Source organism: Equus caballus, chromosome 17, assembly GCF_041296265.1.
Source record: "Equus caballus isolate H_3958 breed thoroughbred chromosome 17, TB-T2T, whole genome shotgun sequence".
Lineage (NCBI taxonomy): Eukaryota > Metazoa > Chordata > Mammalia > Perissodactyla > Equidae > Equus > Equus caballus.
In genome coordinates this window covers 46,345,393-46,364,802 of record NC_091700.1, presented here as the reverse complement: position 1 = coordinate 46,364,802, position 19,410 = coordinate 46,345,393, and the positions used below count along the sequence as shown (strand labels likewise).

General features: G+C 40.1%; 1 protein-coding gene across 46 annotated transcripts in view; it reads right to left on the bottom strand.

Moving 5' to 3' along the window:
- The window catches only part of TSC22D1 (TSC22 domain family member 1), a 132,913-nt gene extending 113,734 nt beyond the window's left edge, over window positions 1-19,179 (bottom strand). For 8 of the 46 annotated variants that reach the window (XR_011427792.1, XR_011427791.1, XR_011427788.1 and 5 more), the window contains exons 1-3: window positions 18,340-18,837; window positions 15,711-17,888; window positions 14,845-14,888 (exon numbers count right to left, since the gene is read on the bottom strand). Coding sequence is in view for 22 of the 46 variants with exons in the window: in XM_070239783.1 (XP_070095884.1) it covers window positions 14,845-14,888; window positions 15,711-17,888; window positions 18,340-18,537 (2,420 nt within the window). In the remaining 24 variants the exon portion in view is untranslated. Of the gene's footprint in view, window positions 1-14,844; window positions 17,889-18,099 lie in introns of all 46 variants that reach the window. The other 38 variants (XR_011427781.1, XR_011427782.1, XR_011427778.1 and 35 more) reach the window with 13 other exon arrangements.
- Between the last annotated feature and the right edge of the window lie 231 nt (window positions 19,180-19,410).

The window sequence follows — 19,410 nt, the reverse complement described above, 5'->3', positions numbered from 1 at the left end:
TGACTCTAAAAAAAGAAGTTAAGACAAGCACAGTGATAAAGCCTTGTAAAGAAAAAGAAAGACCCCGACAGCTGATGGCTTATCAGCATCTGATCAGAGGACAGCACTATAAACCCAGACCAGGGATTTTCTCAATCCACCTCACCACCTTGCTCCCAAAACAACACACTCGAAGAAACAAAAATTAAGCAAAACAGGTAACTTATAAACCAGCAGTTTTTCCAAAATAAATTTGCTAACATAAGTTTTCCTGAATACTATCTTTAAAAAGTAATTTTTAAAACATGCGAATATTTCCTCAACAGAGAGAATCCTTGTCATTGTTGAAAATACCACAACAAAACTGTCTAAAAGGACACTAGCAAGAAAACAAAATTAATTTAATATTAAGCATAAACAAAAACTTCCATATGAAAGAAAGTAGGTAGGTTTGGTTATCCATTTCTCAAAAAGAAGATTAAAAACATCTGAAATGAGACAAATCGTCTTCCCTTAATACAATTATTTAATTTACTGTGTTGAGAAAGGTAATTAATAAAAACATTTCAAAGAAAACATTGGAGGGGAATAATCTTTATTATAGCAAAACACCTAAATTAGCAAGTATCTACAAAATACCTTATGAGAGTAGGTAACTGACATGTCATTTATTCATCAGTAATTTCACTAAAAATAAAAATTATTAATAATTTACTTAAAATTTAGCATCTATGAGGGACTTTTAATTGTACTACTGAAAATATTCTCTGTAATTTCTATCTGTAGAGGTCTAGCTTCTAGTTATAAGACGTTATGAATTTCTTTCAGAATAACCTTACTAGCCTGAAAGCTAGGAATATGTGAAGCTCTTGTCTTATTTCAGAATGGGAAAAAAGCAACATGGAGCAGTAAAGTGATTTGTCAATGGTTAAATGATACAGTGGTGACAAATACAACTAAAAATATTCTCTTTTCCATAACTCAGTAATTAACATCATTTGGAATTTATTCTTTATGTCCATGCTTCCTTAATATACCAAACATAATCTAACTTTCAACTGATGAACATTCAATACCGTTATCATATTTCTTTGAAGTTTTCTTAAAATTTCTAACTCCTACCTTGCTGTCAGGCTATAACCTGCTACTTTCTCAATGTCACCCTATAAGCTTCAGAACCCCATTTCTTTTCCTTCCCCTCCCTTCATCTGCTTTAAAATGATAAAGCTAGCAAACATAAAACTTAAAAAAAAAAAAAGTCTAAAAAAGGACAAGAAATGCTATGCAAAAATAGCTAGAAAAAAAACAACCCACATGGCTTTATTTTATGATAGCAATTTCAAGCAGTTTTAGAGGCCTTTACATTCCAGAGCTGTGTTCCAAAGGATTAGGTTACCAGTGTTCAACCTCTGGATAAGTGGAGTGTTACCATGTGTGGACCGGGTCCTTACCTCCTTAGCTTTCCTAATGAGGCCAAGGTCACCGATTCAAACCATTATCTCAGACTGCAACCACAAAGAGACTATGCCTCCATTCCTACCACTGACAGAAAAGGAATTACTGAGTTTCTCATACTCTATTAAGGAAGGAAGCAACTAGACATCCCAAATAAAGTCAGCACTTTCCTAAAACACAACATTGAATACAGTGCAAAAACTAAAAGGGGCCCTCCATTCCATGTCCAGTTAAGTCCAGACTTCTCAATTCTGCCTTTAAGGCTTTTCAAAGTTAGCTTTATCCTTTATATTCCTGTATACATTCTTTCAAATACCTAGGAGACTTTGTATAGTCACGCATCACTTAACGATGGCGCTATGTTCTAAGAAATGCTCATGAGGTGATTTCATTGTGTGCCCATCATAGTGTACTGAAGGGGAACAAAATTTGCAGCCCAAATTGGGACTCTTTAACATGAAGATTATTTTAGGCTGATTATTTTTAAGAAACAAAAGACTCAAAGTTTCCCGTTACCTCCCCTTAGTTGACTAAAAGAATTCAGGTGAAAAAAAAAAAACCTGTCTGAGGAAGGGAGCTATCACCCTAGCATAACATGAACTAGGTGACAGGCAGGGAAGAACCTACAAAAGCCTGTTTGTTGGGCTCCCCTCTGTGTTCTTCTGTTTCTTCGTGGCCAAACACTTGTTTTCCAAACGTTTGCTCCTTTTCACCTACCCGTGAATTGCCTTCCTTCCCTTTGAAGTTCCTGACTCTCCTGACCAGTAACATATTTTGTCTTTAGCTGAGAATGGAATTTAATGTGAGGGTTCGGGCCATTTTGGCAAGTTACTCAGTTTTCCTGGGTTTCTCCCGTGTATATATGTGTTATTAAACTTTTGTTTGTTTTTCTCCTGTTAATCTGTCTCATATCAATTTAATTCTTAGATCAACCAGAAGAACCTAGAAGGGTAGAGGAAAATTTCTTTCTTCCCTTTAGACCTAGATGGTATAGCCTACTACACATCTAGGCTATACAAACTAATCTTATGGGACCACCATTGTATACGCGGTCCATTGTTGACCAAAACATCATTATGTGGTGCATGACTGTAACCTTGGAACAATTTCAAAATGTCCTTTTAAAAAATTATATACATATATATGTATGCCCACACATATGCATATGTATTCTCAAAATTTAAAAATGGCAAGAAAGTGAAAAAAGGCACCAATATATAAAGGAGTAAGTTAGCTTTGAGTCACTTTAAATGTCAATAAAATAATCAACTTACTCATATTTCGTGTTAATGATAACATTAATGCTTTTCACATTTTAAATAAATCTTATACCATTTCTTTTTTTGGTGGAAACCTAGGAGTGCTCAGAGTATAGGAAGAAATAATTCCTCTTTCCACTGCCTGGAAGAGACTGGCAATGGGATCTGGTTAGTATGAAAAGAAGGCAGGCAAAGGTCTCTACGATTACTAACATAGAGAACCAGTCAATCCTAAAATATTACTTCACATTCACCTGGATTTCTTTTCACTACTAAATATATTTGGGACACATCTGCTTTGGATTACAGACACAGATAAACCCTATGAAAACATTAAATTGCCAAAAATCCTACCTGAAGGTTATAACCACCTATTGTTCAGACCTTTAAAACTGCAGCTATAGATAACAGCTTTTCTGGGAAATTAAGTTATTTTTTTTTTTTCTTTTTCACAATGAGAAGAGAAACATATTGCTTTGAGAGAGAAGCTAGGAAAGTAAATCAGTATTTTTATAAATTGAGAAATTTGCTAACCAAAGGGTTCCTGTACTAAATCATTTTACAGTGGAAATCACTATGCTCCTAATTTATTTCCTTCCTTCATTAATAACAGAAAAACACAATTTCCTAACTGGTCCTTCCTGCTTCCAGGTGTATCACCACTCCAATCCAAACTACACATTCTTTTTATACTAATCTTCCTTGAACATCACTTAGTCAACATGCGTTAAGGGCCAAATCACTCCCCAGTTCAATCTCCCATAACTTCCTGTCACTTCCTTAGACAAACTTACACTATCAAGTCCAATTAACTGTTGCCTCACTGATGCCCAGAATGTTTTTATTTTCTCTCATTTTTATTAATGTTCTTCCACTTGAAACATTCTCCTTCAACCCAAAACATTCGAAAAGTCAGTTCAAATAACACTGTTTTCCTGACCTACCAAAGGTCAATTCTATCCCATCTGTGAATTCTGAATGCAATTGCCTATGTCATTTTGGAGACTACAGTTCTAATGCCAGTCTAACAAAATTTGTGGCACTAGGTCAGTCTTAACCCTCTGAACTTGTTCCTCCATCTACACACCAAGGGTTGAAGGAGATCTCAAGATTTCTAGCTCTAAATTTCTGATTCTTTGATTTCCTATTCTATGTTGTTTAAAACTGTTATTTAGCTCTTACACTGTCATATAATTTCCCCAAGGATATGCCGTATACACTCCTTGAGGGCAAGAACCGTGTTTGATTACATCTTTGCCTACATCATTACTACATGCATTTACACCCAGTACCTACTCAATAAATATAGCAATTTTATAGGTCGATGAGGGATAGACAGAGAGAATTTAATATAACAGGTACAGTAACATATCTGAGAAAAAGTGAGCCTTACTCCAAAACAGCTGCACATGTAACGGCAGAAGGATAGAAAAGTATTTGGCAGTAATTATATCCCTACCCTGGATGTTTTGGAGTTTTTTTCTGTCACATGTCTGAATTCACTTATTCAACAAATATTTCACAACATAATATGAGCCAGGCACTACTGCATGCAGTGGGAATACAAAGGTAAACTAGAGGAGTAAGGTCCTTGCTCTTATGGAGCTTATATTCCTGAGTACAAGAACAAGAGTAGCATCCCCACCCAAACTTCTAAGATCAAAACCAGTATTTGAGGATATAATGAGACAGAAATATCTGTAGTTCCTAGCGCCTTCCAATGCATTTCAGTTGACTGACGAAGCAACAGTCAGAACGCGTTGGTTCTGAGCATATGCTACAGAAGCAACAGTGCACAAAAGTCATTAAGAGCACAAACTCTGGAACCAGACTGCCTAGATTTAAATCCTTTCTCCCACTCACTAGGTATGTGACCTTGAATAAGTTACTTTCTCTTTCTATGCCTCAGTTTCCTTACCTGCATACTGGGGATAAAAATGGTACCTACGCCTCATAAGATTGTTCTGAGAATTAAATACGTTGATACATGTAAAGTACTTAGAACAGTCTTGCACATAATAAGTACTATAATTTTCAACTACTCCTACTACAGCTATTACTACTACTATTATTACTAAATTGTTGTAGAGACTGTCTATGACCAAGCTAAAAACAGTACATAACAAATAGTAGGAACTCAATATTTAAACACTGACTCAAAAAATGAATCCAAGACTCAGTTTCTTCCTCTGTGAAAACTGAACAAAAGCATCCTATCAACTTTAAGACTGGTAGGACTCAAGAGGACATAACCTATTTCAAAGAGCTTTGTTAAAAACAACCCCCCAAAATCATACAAGACTAAGGTTTTATTACCAACACCACTAGAAATATATTGCATCCATGACAGCAAAAACTTAATCTTAGATATTATTTCAATTATATATTTATACCTTCAAAGCATTCCTAACTATCAATATGCTGTTTGTTACCTGTGAATATACACTAAGAAAGCCTAATAACCAAAGAAATTAGATAGCGAGGTGAGCTGGGAGAGAATGAAGTCTCATCAACAATATGCAATTTTATCATCAATACATCTATAATTTAGTCAAAAAAGACTACTGGGGCATGTACATAGGGTATCAGGAGTTCTTCAACCTGAGTAGTGAGCCGATGTTACAAAAATAATCTGGAAGGCCTGGAAAAATAAGATCCTATCTCATCTGTCTTATCCACATGAAGCTCAGGGTAACTCTTTACTCTATGGCTCCATGGATGAGGAAAGACAACAGCATTCACCATGATCTAAAGTGAATCCTTAATCAAATCAAGCCACATTAAATCTTCTCCCCAGTCAACATAAATATGGTTTTAAGCCAAGCCACCAGGTTTAACACTGATGTATCCACACAAAGTATATGAAAACCGTTCAAAACTCTCAGAACTAACCTCTGATGATCACTGCACTACAAAAACAGATTCCATATTTTCCCTTCTTTTTTAAATTACCCCAACCTTAAAAGTAAAGGCCTCATCTCTTAATGTTTTTTACTCCTAGTTAATACCCATCAATTAATTTACTGCTCATTCTGATCACTGTCAAACCTTTTTCAGAGTCTCTCTCCCTTCATATAATCCACAACTTATTGGTTTAATAACAAGTAACTAAAATGACCATAAGTAAAATAGGTAAGTTAGGAATTTTACACAAATAATTAACTCAACACTTACTAAATTATGTAACAAAGAAAACTCTCAACATAAAAAAGTGGTATTTTACAAGTTAAATGCCTATATTTTCAACAGCTGAAATTGTACCAAAGGACTTTCAAGGTAACAGATATCTAAGAATCATTATATACTAAATAGCTGAACCGGTCAAAAGTAGATAAAGAATACTGATAGTCTAATTTTAAATAAATAGGAGATTTTTTCGCTTTATTCAAGTTGAAGAACTTTTACTGGCATAAACATAAGTAAATACAAAATAAGCATAAACATAAAACAAAATTCTTGTTAAAAGCAGCAACTAAGTATTGCTTTTTCGGTTCACAAACATGGCAAAAAGTAGTCAATTAATTCTCAATCATCTCTATTAAAGGAGATAATATTGTTGTCACATGAACATCTATAAAGAATTTATTTACCTTTCAAATATATCCTGAGTGTTTTTAAAAAGATTATCCTATGCCAATATTAAAAATCTATTTTCTTCATTTATTCATTAAGCAGATTTTTACTGAGTCCCTACTGTCTGTTAAGCAGTGAGATATACTTTGGATATACAGTAGCAAACCACACACGGCTGTGGATGAAGCTTAAACAGATATCAAAGATAATCACAAAAAACAAAAATTAATTACAAACTGTAATAAGCATTATAAAAGAACAAGGTGCTATTTAACAGTATTAACAAAGAACCTAAGTTTAGACTGGTATGTCAGAGAAGGCCTCTCAAAAAGTGACAGTTAAGCTTTAAGGAGGAATGGAGGGAAGGTAACACAGGGAATACGTTCAGGCAAAGGAACAGCGTGTGCCAAAGCCTAAAAGAAAAAGTTAAGAATGGATGGCAACTCTAGGAACTGAAAGACGGCAGTTGGAATGGAGAAAGTGAAGGGGAAAGTGAGAGGCCAGAAATAAGGAAATATGAGACCAGAAATAAGGAAAAGCTAAAAGTAAGTATCTAAAAAGAAATCGGAAGGCTTTAAGGGGTTTTAAGCAAGTGAGTGATATGAACAGATTTCCATTTTAAGAATATCATTCTGACTACAAGATATAATATTAGAGAAAGGCAAGAATGTATGCAGGCTAGTGAGGAAGCTACTGCAGTACTGTAAGTGAGAGTTGAATATGTTATCTTACACAAGTTGTGGCAATCAAGACAGAAGAAAAAAGATGAGTTCAAGATATATTATAAAGGTAAAGATCAGGATGTAGAGGATGAGGAAAAGGAAGCTATCAAAAATTACTCTCAAGTTTCTAAAGTAAGGAACTAGAGTAAGAATGATATTTATTAAAATGAGGATGACTCAAGGAGAAAGAAATCTGAGAGATTAAGTAATGAAAAGTTAAATTTATGATCTGTTGAGATTGAGAGGCCTATCAGAGTGCAACTAAAGATGGTATGAAGGCAGCTGACTGTTACCAGTCTAAAGCTAAGAAGTGTGTGCTAGTGATGTGTGTTCAAGAGTTGACAGCATATAGACTGTATTTAAAGCCATGGAACAGATGATTACTTAGGGAAAAGGTAGAAAGTGGGAAGAAGGAGAACTCAAAAATCCAAAGAAACTCCAATAGAAACTGATAGAAGAGTTGAATCTGAAAGAGACCGAAAAGGAGTGGCCAGAAAGGTGGAAAGAACTGTAAGCAAAAGAGACTGAGTGTTTGAAGGAAGAAAAACTAAAAAGGTCAACTAGGCCTAATGACACTGAAAGGTCACATAAGATTTCCAGCTCGAACTGACTGGTAAGGAAGAAATGGTGGCGGGGGAGGACGTTTGAATATATCTGAGACTAGAAAAAAAGCCAACCTAGAATCTAAAACTCATTCTAAAATAGTTCTTTAAAATAATGTATCATGCTTAAAAAACTTTCTCCCTCATGTAATTTCTTGTAATCAGCCATTAAAGCATATTCTTACCATGACATACTCAACCCTAACACCACGGTGACACAGCAAAACCAACCACCAGGGCTCTAAGATTGCAGTGCAGTCCTAACGTTGCAGCACCCGAACAGGTCATGCTCTGCAGTTTCACCTTTTTAAATTAAACTTTCTAAACAAGAAATAAAATCTACTTGTTTTGCAATTCTGAAGCCAATGTTACAAAGACTAAATTTAAATTATTAGAAAATTAAAATGGTTTTCCTGAAAAAATAATTCTCCTACAACTTTTAAAAGAAAAAACATGTTAAAAACTAATTCATTCAACATTTGAATGTCTACTGCATTCCAGGTAGACCACTGTGATGATTTTACCCACTTTCTTCTCACCAAGGGCTTACAGGTAAACGCTGATATGTTCTATGATAATTCCATTATTGGTACTCAGACATAAACCAATGAAGCCTGCCATTTTTCAGGTTTTCAGCCACTCTAATATTATTTATGGGAATTGGGCTTACCTCTTGTTGGCTTTTATAAATAACAGAAACAGCACTAGATTTTGAATTGGAGGAATGGCTTTTAATTCTAGCTCTGCTTTACTGCTATGTATGTAAACAGAGACAACTCACTTGGCCTCTCTAATAAACTAAGTAAGCTTCAGGTTATTCATCACTAAAACAGAAAAATACTTAATTCACAAGGTTGTTGAGTTAGTTAAATGTGACAATACATATTAACTGAATCTAATCCTAACATTTTTAAACACTTCTATGAATTGAAACACTGAGTTAAATAGTATTCTCATTTCTGCTGGATATAAGCCAAGCAATTCCACTCTTAAAAAACTTACGTAGTCAATATAGATCAAATCTTGGAGCAATGACTTTATTAAAATTAGTATCATTCTTTATATTTAATAGTTCAGTATTCTACAGTTGAGACAGATGTGCAATAATAGTAAACACATACACATCTTCTTTATACTCCTTTCCTAAAAATCCCACTAAAATGACCAAAAATTAATGTAAGATATAAAGACCTAAGCCTACGAAAATTGAGAGAACAGGTGAAAAGACAATAGCAACAAAAATTTGGAACCTGGAAAGCAGATGGTTGAGCGACAAATGACTTAGCAAACACTAGAAAATCAAATCTTTAGCAAACAGTAGAGAAAGCCAAGAACAAACCCAATTTAAACTGTAAAATCCCCAAAAGACTCAGGAATTGGCAGTACCACATATATCTGAAGTGGGATGTGGGGGAGAGAGGGTGCTAAAATAAGGAAGATTGTCTAAAAGTCTGTTTAAGAAGCAACCAGCCCCACAGATCCCAACTGTCCCTCCCCAACAAAAAAACTGAAAATATATTGTCTGAAGAATATAAAATACAAGATCCTTAGGCACAGCAGTAGGCAAGAGAATACACTGAAAACAGGGTCATTAAGTGAAGAAACACATATGGGGATGCTAAGACTCCCAAAGACCTTTACCCCACACTACCCACCCCCTTAACCCCCTAGCCACACCCCCAGCTCCCTCTGGTGGCCAGAATACAGACAGGTTTTCACCTCCATGGAAGATATCGGAAGAGCCTTCTAGAGGGAATCTAACCAGATCAGAGGAAAGACATGAAGATACTGACATCAAAAGTCCTCCAACCAAACAGCCCAGCCAGGTTACCATACAATGAAGCTAACAAGACACTGAGAATTTCTAATCAGCATTTTACTCCCCACACTTACACACAACCACCAACCATCTAAGGAAGGGATATAAAATAAAAGATAAAGACCCAAGGCAATAAAAACTATGAAAATGAAAACTGGAGGACACAGCTCACACAAGGAGAAGAAATCTTTAAAGAAAAAAAGACATCATCTATATATTCAGACAGCTAAGAGAAAGTACTATGCTTATTAGAACAGCATACTATTTTAAAAGAGCAATGACAAAAACAAAAGTTCTTGGAAATTAGATATACAATAACAGATGAAAACTCAATAGAAGGAAAGCAAAAAGAGATGGAAAAGCGGAAAGAAAACATGAGAAAACTAGAAGACCAGTCAAGAAGGTCCATTATCCCAATAACAGGAGTCTGAGAAAGAAAAAGAAAGAGAAAATGGAAAGAAATAATCAACCTCATTCAAGAAAAAGTCTCAGAATTAAAAGATGTTTCAAGACTGAAAGGGCACACCAAGTACTCAGCGCCATGGCTGAAGAGACCCTGATAACCCATCAGTGTAAAATTTCAGAGTACTGGAAACACAATCTTCAAAGCTTTCAGAGATTTAAAGAATGAGAGGGTGGAAGAAATAGGAGGGTAAACAAGGGGAAAGAAAAGGAAAAACAAAACACATACACACAGGTCACATCCAATATATGAGGAACCAGAATGGCATCAGACTTCTCAAAAGCAATATGAAAGCTAGAGAGCAATGGAGTAAAACTACAAAATAACGCAATTTCACATCTAGTATTCTTTACCTAACTAAAGAGTCAAGCAAGTGTCAGGGTAAACTGAACCCATTTTAAAACATCAAACATCAAGTAAACCAAGAATGAACATGACATGGGTCACTGGAAAACAGAAATCCCACCACAGAACAAAGTGAAGGGAATCCTACAATAGTTGTGTACCAAGTCTAGAAAGCAATCAGTCCAGAACAGAGGTCAGAGGGATACAAGAGAGACTTTCTCAGGAAGACAGAATTGTTAACAATATCAGATATGTCTGAACATCTCGAGAGACGTTTGATGAAAAGTTGAATCAGTGATAACTATAGAGAAAACTAAGCAAAGGGGAGGGAGTAGAGAAAGTGAACTCCAACCAGATCACCCTATGGTAAAGTGAGCAATCGACAAGTCGCACAGAATTTCTTATCAGCTCTTTAGTCTCCTACACTTACGTGCAAGCAGACAACCAAGAATTACCAAACATCTGAGAAAAGGCTCTATCGAAAAAGGTAAAGCTCCAAACACACAAAAACAGGGGGAAAGGCAACTTGGAGGAAACAAACTATGCTGACAAATGAAAACTTGAGGAGTGGGACCCACTAACATTACCATGTGCAAAATAGTATATAGAAATATATGTAACTCTATATGCTAGACAACCAGGGTAAAGTGAGAAGAGGGACGCAAGTTCAGGATATTGTACAGGACAGGAAAAGTTATCATACAAGAATATTGAGTAATCAGTAGTGATATAATCGTAACTATTAAGAAGAAGGGGTACCGGGAGGAAAGGGGACCAGCTGAGTAGGTGACAACAGCAAAGTCAAATCTTCATTTTCTATCCAGGAAATTAATAAAGCCAAAAACAAGAGCAAGGAATATTTTATATAACACACACTTATATAGGGCATATGAGTTAGTCTATGGTCTTTCCAAATTCACTTAATTCTTATAACAACCCTGGGGTAGGTACTATTATCCCCATTTTTTAAAATGAGCAAACTGAGGCAGAGAGAAGTAAAGTAGCCCATGTTACATAAAACTAACTGACACAAGAAGGATCAAACTTATGCAGTCTACTTCCAGAGTCCATGCTCCTAACCATCTAGTTATGCTGCATATCTAGCAGCAATACAAGCATGTTATTTAGAAACTAGGAGGTAAATATCACAATAATCATCTAGAAGAAGTGAAAATGATTGCTTCTAGGAAAGGGAAAATGGGAAGGAAAGGGGCAGGAAGCTTTTGTTCGTTTTGATAACCACATAAACTATCCGACTCTTTAAATGTGCAGGCACAACCTAAATAAACATTAAAATGTAATATTTTACAGTTAAAGTATTTTATCTGATACTACCACCCTCAGAGCAGGCAACATAAGCATTACTCCTATTTTATAGATAAGAAAAAACTCATTCCTCTTTAATAAATATTTGAGGGCCTACTATGTAACAGGCACTGTATTTAGAAGATAGATTATCAATTCACTCAAAGAATGATGAAGCAAAAGAGATACAAAAAGTAAGGTTTTTTATTCATTTTTTTCAATTTGTTGCATAAATTATATGATCCTACATCTCTAAAAGCTGTGCTTAAGATCAGAGACAATATAAATTTTAAATTATCACCAAAAAAGCAGAGAAAGGTCTGCTCTCTAATTCGTTCAAAAAAATTTAGTTCTTGCCATTGAGGACCTTATAGTCTTGTGGGCAAGGTTGTAAACATAATTATAACTGAATGTGTGCAGTGCCTTAAATGGAGGAACACTAAAAAGTGGTAAGGAAACAACATGCCCCGGGTGAAGGTAATGTTTCAGAGGGAACGTTTGAGCTGAGTCTTGAAGGATAAACAGAAGTTTAATCAATTTCACATAGGCTGTACGAATGATCAGAAAACACAAAAGACTATAAATCAGTGTGAAATACCTATGTCTTCCCTGTGTTGTAAAGGTAAGTTCATGTTAAAGGCTAAAACAAGACATTAAGACCGTTTAACAAAAATGATTTTTAAAAAACAAGATGTATAATCTTAATGCTTGATCCGTGTTTCTAATCTTTAGTCTCTGCCAGTGGGCTAACTGAAAGCATTTTTCACATGTTTAATAAATATTTTAAGTGTTAGAAATTATTTCAAAAGATGACTAAAGAATAACCATCCTTCATTTGTCCTACCACCAAAAAGTTTTATTGTTAACATGTTTTCTAAGTCATAATATTGAAATAATGTACCCCTTTCTTCCATAAATAGGTGACAAAGCCCAGAAGAACAAGTGACAAGGAAGCTAACATAAGAAAAGGGAAAAAAAAAGAAAATTTTTTAATCATTATCACTTTTTTCTCTTGTAGATATTCTCAAATTCCCTTGCAAGGGCAAATTTAAATGAAACAACTTTTCTTTTTCCAAACCATAGTGATAAAAGAAATAATCTGCAATAAAACAATAAAGAAAAGAGTATACATATTTATCTTTTCTGACCTTCACAGATATTTTAGGGGCGAAACACTTTGATTTTTCAGAATTTAAAGAATAACCTCTGAAACAAAAATTTTCCAGTTTGATGACTTAACTTTGATGTTAACTAAAAGGCTCAAGGCTCAAATATGCAATAAATTCAAAACAGGCAAAGTCAACTCAAGTTACTTTACACCACCATGTAGTCATATTTCTATCTCTTTTTATCTCTTTAATTCCAAACCTTTCTACATAATTTGCCCCTTAATCTCCATCTCAGTTACTATATAGAAAAATTAGTTTTGTACTAATATCTTAAACTGAGACTCTATCCTTACAGTTAAAAATCTAGTTCTAAGTAGCAGCATCTGACTTTAATTGTCTGGAACAGCAAGGTGTGGAAAGCTCTACCACGCCACCCTACCACCAGGAGGAAAAAAAGGAGAAAGTCATGCCAGGAGACCACAAATGGTAATTAACAAAAATCATGGCAGGCTGAATTCAAACTGCGTGGTTTTCATTTGTGTAGTTCACCCATTTTTTCTTTTTCTAAATTTAGCATCCACTATAAGGGCTTCACTCAGATCACACTCTTTAGATTTAGAAAATGTTAATATTTGGATAAATAATACTTTAAAATTATAGGTAAGTATTATTACAGGTGAGTATTAGCATATTATAAAAAAATTAAAAGTTTAACAATAGTTACAATAGGAGTATTAACTACCTCCTAAAGAGGTCTACCTTTTAAAGTACAGTTTTGTACACATGATAAAAATGTACATTTGGTTAGGTAACAATATTTTAATTATGACTATCAGAAAAATAATAAAAATCTTGAAAGACAAGATTTTAAAATATTTCAATTAGCCATTCCTTTACCTTACATCTTTTAATAACTAAAAAAAACATGAAAACCTCACTGAAACATTTGGCCTTTATTTCCTTTTTCTAAAATTGCATTTCTTTTGAAATATGCTCAATTTTCCCAAAGAGAAAACCACAAACAGACATTTAGAATATAAATGTTTCAATTGGTCTGATGAAAGTTCAATCACAAAAATCTCCAACTAATACTAAAATAATTAAATATCTTTCGAGCTTATTCAAAGTTCCACAGTGAAAATGAATAGCCTTTGTCATAACTCCTATGATATTATTTTGATCAAGGTTAGTCACAGACTGGCAAATTTGTGAAAAGAACATTCCTTTAAAAATCAACTTAGTTGAAAGCAATGTAGAATCATGAGAGATTTCCCAACTTTTCTAGCCAGTCAGCTTCAAAAACACAATTTGATTCAATAAGTGTGATTAGTGAGTTATTTCCAATCCAATTAAGAAAAAAAGGTTTAGTCATGTATTTTAGGCTTTACGTATTTTTTTGGGAAAGGAAGAAGGGAGTAGACTAGCAGGAGAATAAAGTCTTATTTTCATGCCTCTATAAATACAACCCTTCAAGACTTTTTCTTTACTCTTTAAAATGGCTACCACCTTGATTAACTATGCAAAAGGAAAAATGTACAGCATACAACTGCTAAAGACAAATCTAGTTATTTTGACAGTATATGCCCTCCTTCCCTACAAAATGCTTAAGATTCCCATTCCTTTACTGTTCAGATAAAATGACCATTAAATAAACAAAAGTTGGTCAATTACAGTATGAGGGCAACCTATATAACCCAGATTAGGTCATCTTTTCTATGTCTGACTAGGAAAAGCAGGTAATAGTATCTTTTACAGACTAAGATCAACAGAGTAGAACTGAAAAGTATTGTCCAGTTTAGTAAAGGAGAAACAAATCTGTGAACCAAAACCCGCCCCCCAGAGATGATCACAGAGTTTTAGTTATTCAAAAGAATAAACTATTATATGAAGTTAGCAAAAATTAAGTTTGTTTGTAACTAATCTTTCTAAAAACCATTTTATAAGTAACAAAACTCACTTGGTGCCCCCAAACCTATTTTTAATGCTCAATGACTATTCTGTCAAGTATTGTTTACATATGACTTACACCATTTCCTATCCACTCTGAAACCATTCAGTAACACTCTTGCTCTAGAAAACTTACCATGAAAACGCATTTTCACATACAAAAATGAATATATAATGCTTTAGGCTAATTTTGTGCATATACATAGGTCCCAAACAGGTTAACTTTCAATCTGTTGAATGTCTGCAAAAACATGGCATGATCTTACCTCTCATCCTCGCCATCCACCAGGGGTGTCGTCAGCGGTAGCACCTTCAACGGGAAAAGAGAAGCAGAGGCTGCTAGGCTGCCGCTACTCCCATCTGAAACTGCTGACATTCCCCCACTGTCACCACTGATAGTCTGAGGTAAGCCAACTAAGGAGGGTTCTGCTGGGCGCCTGGCATCTTCAATTTGGCTTCCAATTGCCTGAGCTAATGATTGTGCAGAGAACTGAGTAGAACTTAGTGGTATCTGCTGTGGCAAAGGCAAATTTATATTAGATGCTATCAAGGGAGGTTGACTAACACTTTGAACCAAATTACCATTTTGAGTGGCAGGGGTTTGTGCTATATTCTGTGGTGGAACCAAGTTTGTTGGGGCAGAAGGCATTCCAGAAAGACCAGCTGAACTAACCTGATTTGTAACAGAAATGCTACTAGCAGAGGGCAAAGGACTAACTGCAGGCAACTGCTGAGAAACAACTCCTTGAGCTACTGATTCTACTCCTTGTGGCTGGGGAGGCACAGTTAACAAGGTACTCTGGGGTGCAATGACCAATTGCTGAGGAAGGCTTGAAGCACTAGTTTGAACTCCCTGATGAAGACTCGCAGTTTGAGCAGGTGGAACTATTTGTGAAGATGGAGGAGCACCTTGCTGAATAACTGAAGGTGTGACTTGAGTAGGGGGTTGCTTCACTGCTGTAGGGATGCTTGCTTGTTGGCCAATATTTGCAATTTGACTGCCGGTAGGTACAGCAGATACTGCTGTTTGAGCCTGGCCAACAGCCTGGCCAGATGCCCCTGCAGGTTGTGCTTGGACTGCTGTGGGCTGCACTGGCAGCTGGATACTCTGTGGCTGAGCCATAGGAATTACCGTTGTTCCTGCTCCCACTCCTGCAGAACTGGGCTGTCCGGAGGACACTGCTGTTTGAAGAATCGGCTGCTGCTGTACATACTCTGAAGTAGGATTTTGAGTCACTGATTTACCACGGCCTGGGGCCATCTGTGGAGAAACAGTGGGTTGCTGTTGTCCATATTGCAACTGTTGGGGTGGTGCCCCTGGGAGGGGAGCTTGCAGTGGAGGAGTCGTCTGAGAATATGGCAGTTGGGGTTGAGCCAAACTGGAAATGGAAGGCTGCTGACCTAAAGCTGAAGTTACACCAACGACATTAACAGGTGATGGCTGGATACCAGTTGCAGCACTGATAGTGGCTTGCAGAGGTACTGGCTGAAGACCTTGCTTTTGCTGATAGCTCAGTTCTTGAGACGGTAATTGTCCTTGTGAGATCTGTGACTGAGAAATACTCTGTGGTATACTAACTGCAGGAATACTCTGTGGACCAGTGCTACTGAAATCCATCTGTTGAAGGGCCACACCTTGAAGAGTTGGTTGCTGCTGCTGCCCCACAGTAGGGGCTCCCATCTCTCCACTTCCCACACTCTCTGTGTAGTGACTCAGTGTGCTGACACTACTGCTCACTGAACTCCCACTAGTGCTCTCCCTCTCAGAAGTCACTTCTATTGGGTTCTGTTTTACAGTTTCTACCACTTTATTTATCACACCTTCTGTAGCAGGTAAAGCATTTTCTTTTTCATAGAACTCAGTGCAAGTCCATCTACCCTTTTTAAAGGGTTCAGAACTAGAATCTAACTTCACAACTCTGAACCTTGACGTATTAACTGTTGGTTGTTGTTGCTGACTTGAAACTGATCCCACAGTCATCCCTGCAGCTGCATTAGGGACACTGTTAATAATAGCAGAGGAAGAAATAGTACCATTGCCCATGCCACTCAAGATATTCACATTAACACCGCTGCTAACTCCAGGCCCAACACTCACACTAGCAGCACTAGGAATATTGCTTGCATTTATATTAGCATTACCAAGCATGCTGCTTGTCACATTAGGATTAAAAGTGCCCACAGCAGTAATGTTTACATTATTCACTGTATTAGTGCCAGTAACAGAATTTATACCTATACTGCTGGTAGTACTGGGAGCACGGATATTAGTCATTACAGATGCAGGTGAGCCACCCGATGATACAGCAGAAGTTGGTGCAGCTGGTATAACACTGTCAGAGCTTCCAGTTGTAGAGAGTTTTCTGGATATTGGGCTTGAGGGTGGCCCTCCAGGAATGGATGTAGTGGCCACACCAGCATGGGATGGATGGTGGTGCCCATGGTGGAGGTGGTGCCCATGATGAATGTGATGGTGGTGATGGAGGTGGTGTGGATGAGCATTCCCATTGATCACAACATTCTGTTGTGGAAGGTGAGGCAAATGAGGCTGAGGAAGGTGGGGCTGGTTGGGAGAGACTGCCCCAGGTGTCTCAGCTTCCTGGAAGTTATTTAGAGTCTCTTCTGAGGAGCTGCGTTCAGGCTCCCCTAAGTCAGTAGCCCTGGAAAGTGACACATCAAGGATCTCGGAAGAAGACAGATCTTCCGTGTGAGATTCATCCAAATCATCATAGCTCTCAGTGTCCTCTGCTATACTGTTGTTGGAGCTGATGCTGGCGGAGATCTGAGCCGGGGTAACGCTAGTTATCTGGAAGCCACTTTTCTTTTTCATTTGAGTTCCGCCTGGCGCAAGAGGTTGTGCCTGCAGCTGAGCCTGCGAAAGGAGGTTCAGGCTTTGTGGAGGCGGAGGCTGTGGTCCCGACGTAGAAGATGCTGCAGGAGGTGGCGGCTGGAGCAGCGATGGAGGCGGAAAATCCTCGGAAGATGTGGCATTACTGCCAACGCCGGTACCTGCTGCACTGAGAGCAGAGGCGCTGCCACTACCGCTGCCCCTTCTAGGGAACATTGCCGGGTGCGCCATCTTCCTCGCACTAATGTCTGCAGCGGCCGCGGCGGCCGTGGACTCAGGCGGCTGGTGCATTGTGTTGGGTACCGGGGGGCGGAGGAGGCGAGTGCAATTTCCTTCTGCACCGTAATCTTTGTATTCAAGACGCCGGGGAGGAAAACGGGACCTGACGCTCCACCCGGCGCGATTCCTCCTTCTCCTCCTCCTCAGTCGAAGGCGCCGGCCGCTGCTGCCTTCGAGGGCGAGCTTCGGGAAGGGAGGATGAACGAGGGTGAACAGGGCGGCCGGGGACCCGAAGGGGGGACCCCTTCAGTCCTTCGCCATTCACTTTCCCCTCTAGTCTCACACCCCCCTTTATATTCCGCTTCGCGTGGGGTGCGGGGCAGGAGGGAGGGGGAGGGAAGGGGAAGGGAGGGGGAGCCCCGGGGAGGGGGTGGGAAAACCGAGAAATGCCCACCTTCTCCGGACAACTCAGAATCCACCTCAACCACTGCTCGCGCCGCGGCGGCGGCCGCTGCAAAACCCTCCCGGCCGCTCTGCACGAAGGCAACGCGGAGCGAGCGTCGCCTTCCCCTCGCCACCCCCGGCGCCGCCGCCGCCGCCGGCGAGCCCCGAGCTCAGTGTCGCTCAAACCTCCCCTCCCAGCCCCGCTGTCCCCGCTCGGCCCTCCCCCCACGCCCCGCGGACCCTTTCAAACCCCCTGGGCTCGCGGCGGCTGCTCCGGGAGGAAACGCTGGCCGGGGCGGCGAGGCTCGGAGCGGGGCGGCGGCGGGGCGCCCGGTACGCTGAGCCCAGCAACGAGGCGCGGGCGGGCGCGCAGAGACGCCGGGTCCTCGCGGAGCACGGCCGGGGCGCAGCGGCGGCGGTGGCAGCGGGAGCCCAGGGAGCGCTCCATCACTGGCAGCCATGGAGCCTGAGCATTTTCCTCCCTCGGGGCAGGCGCCGCGGCTCGGCACACGTCCGCGGGGAGGAAGGGGCCGGCGCCCGAGCCTCCCCGGAGGGCGGCGGGACGTGCGCTAGCGCGACGGGCTGCGAGCCGCTCTGGTCCTCGTCCTCCGCAGCCGGCTCGACCTCACCCCGCTGCTCCTGCGGCCCGGGCGGGAGGGGGCGGCAGGCGGCGGCGGCTCCTTTCTCGGCGGCGTTGGTGGCCAGACGGGCTGGTGCAGCGACTGCAGCCGACGCCGTTCAAAGGAACGAGAGGTGGGGTTGGTCGGTGTCGGCAAACGGGGCGGGCGAGTGGGTGGGTGCCGAGGGAGGGCGGCGGGCAGGGAGGGGGCTGTGGTGGTTGTTACTAGTGCTCCTCTCGGGTTCCGCCGTATCCCCCGGTCTCTCGCGGCAGCGGGAGAGGAGGGACCAGCGCCCGAGCGCAGGAGGAGGAGGGGCGACCGCCGGCAGAGGAGGCGGTGGCGGTGGCTGGGGGAGGGGGCAAGCAAAGGAGAAGGAGGGAAGATGGCGTCTGCGCATGCGCCCCGGCGCCGCAGACATAAAGCCGGGTCTGGCGGAGAAGGCGGCGGCGGGTCTTCGGGCCTTGCCGAGCACTGGGTCTCCCGACGGAAATTGCCGAAGGCTGGCGGAGGCGCCGACGCCTCGGGGTGGTGGGGGTGGGGAATTTCGGCCGGGGGAGCGAATCCGGGTCGGCCTCGGAGAGTCGGCCTGAGTGGGGGTGGGGCAGGGTGCAGGGTGCGCGCAGGTTAGGTGTGTCCGCTCTTTTCTCACACGCGGCCGGTGCGCGCGGGCATGCGGCAGGGGAGGGGGCGCGGCGGGGAGG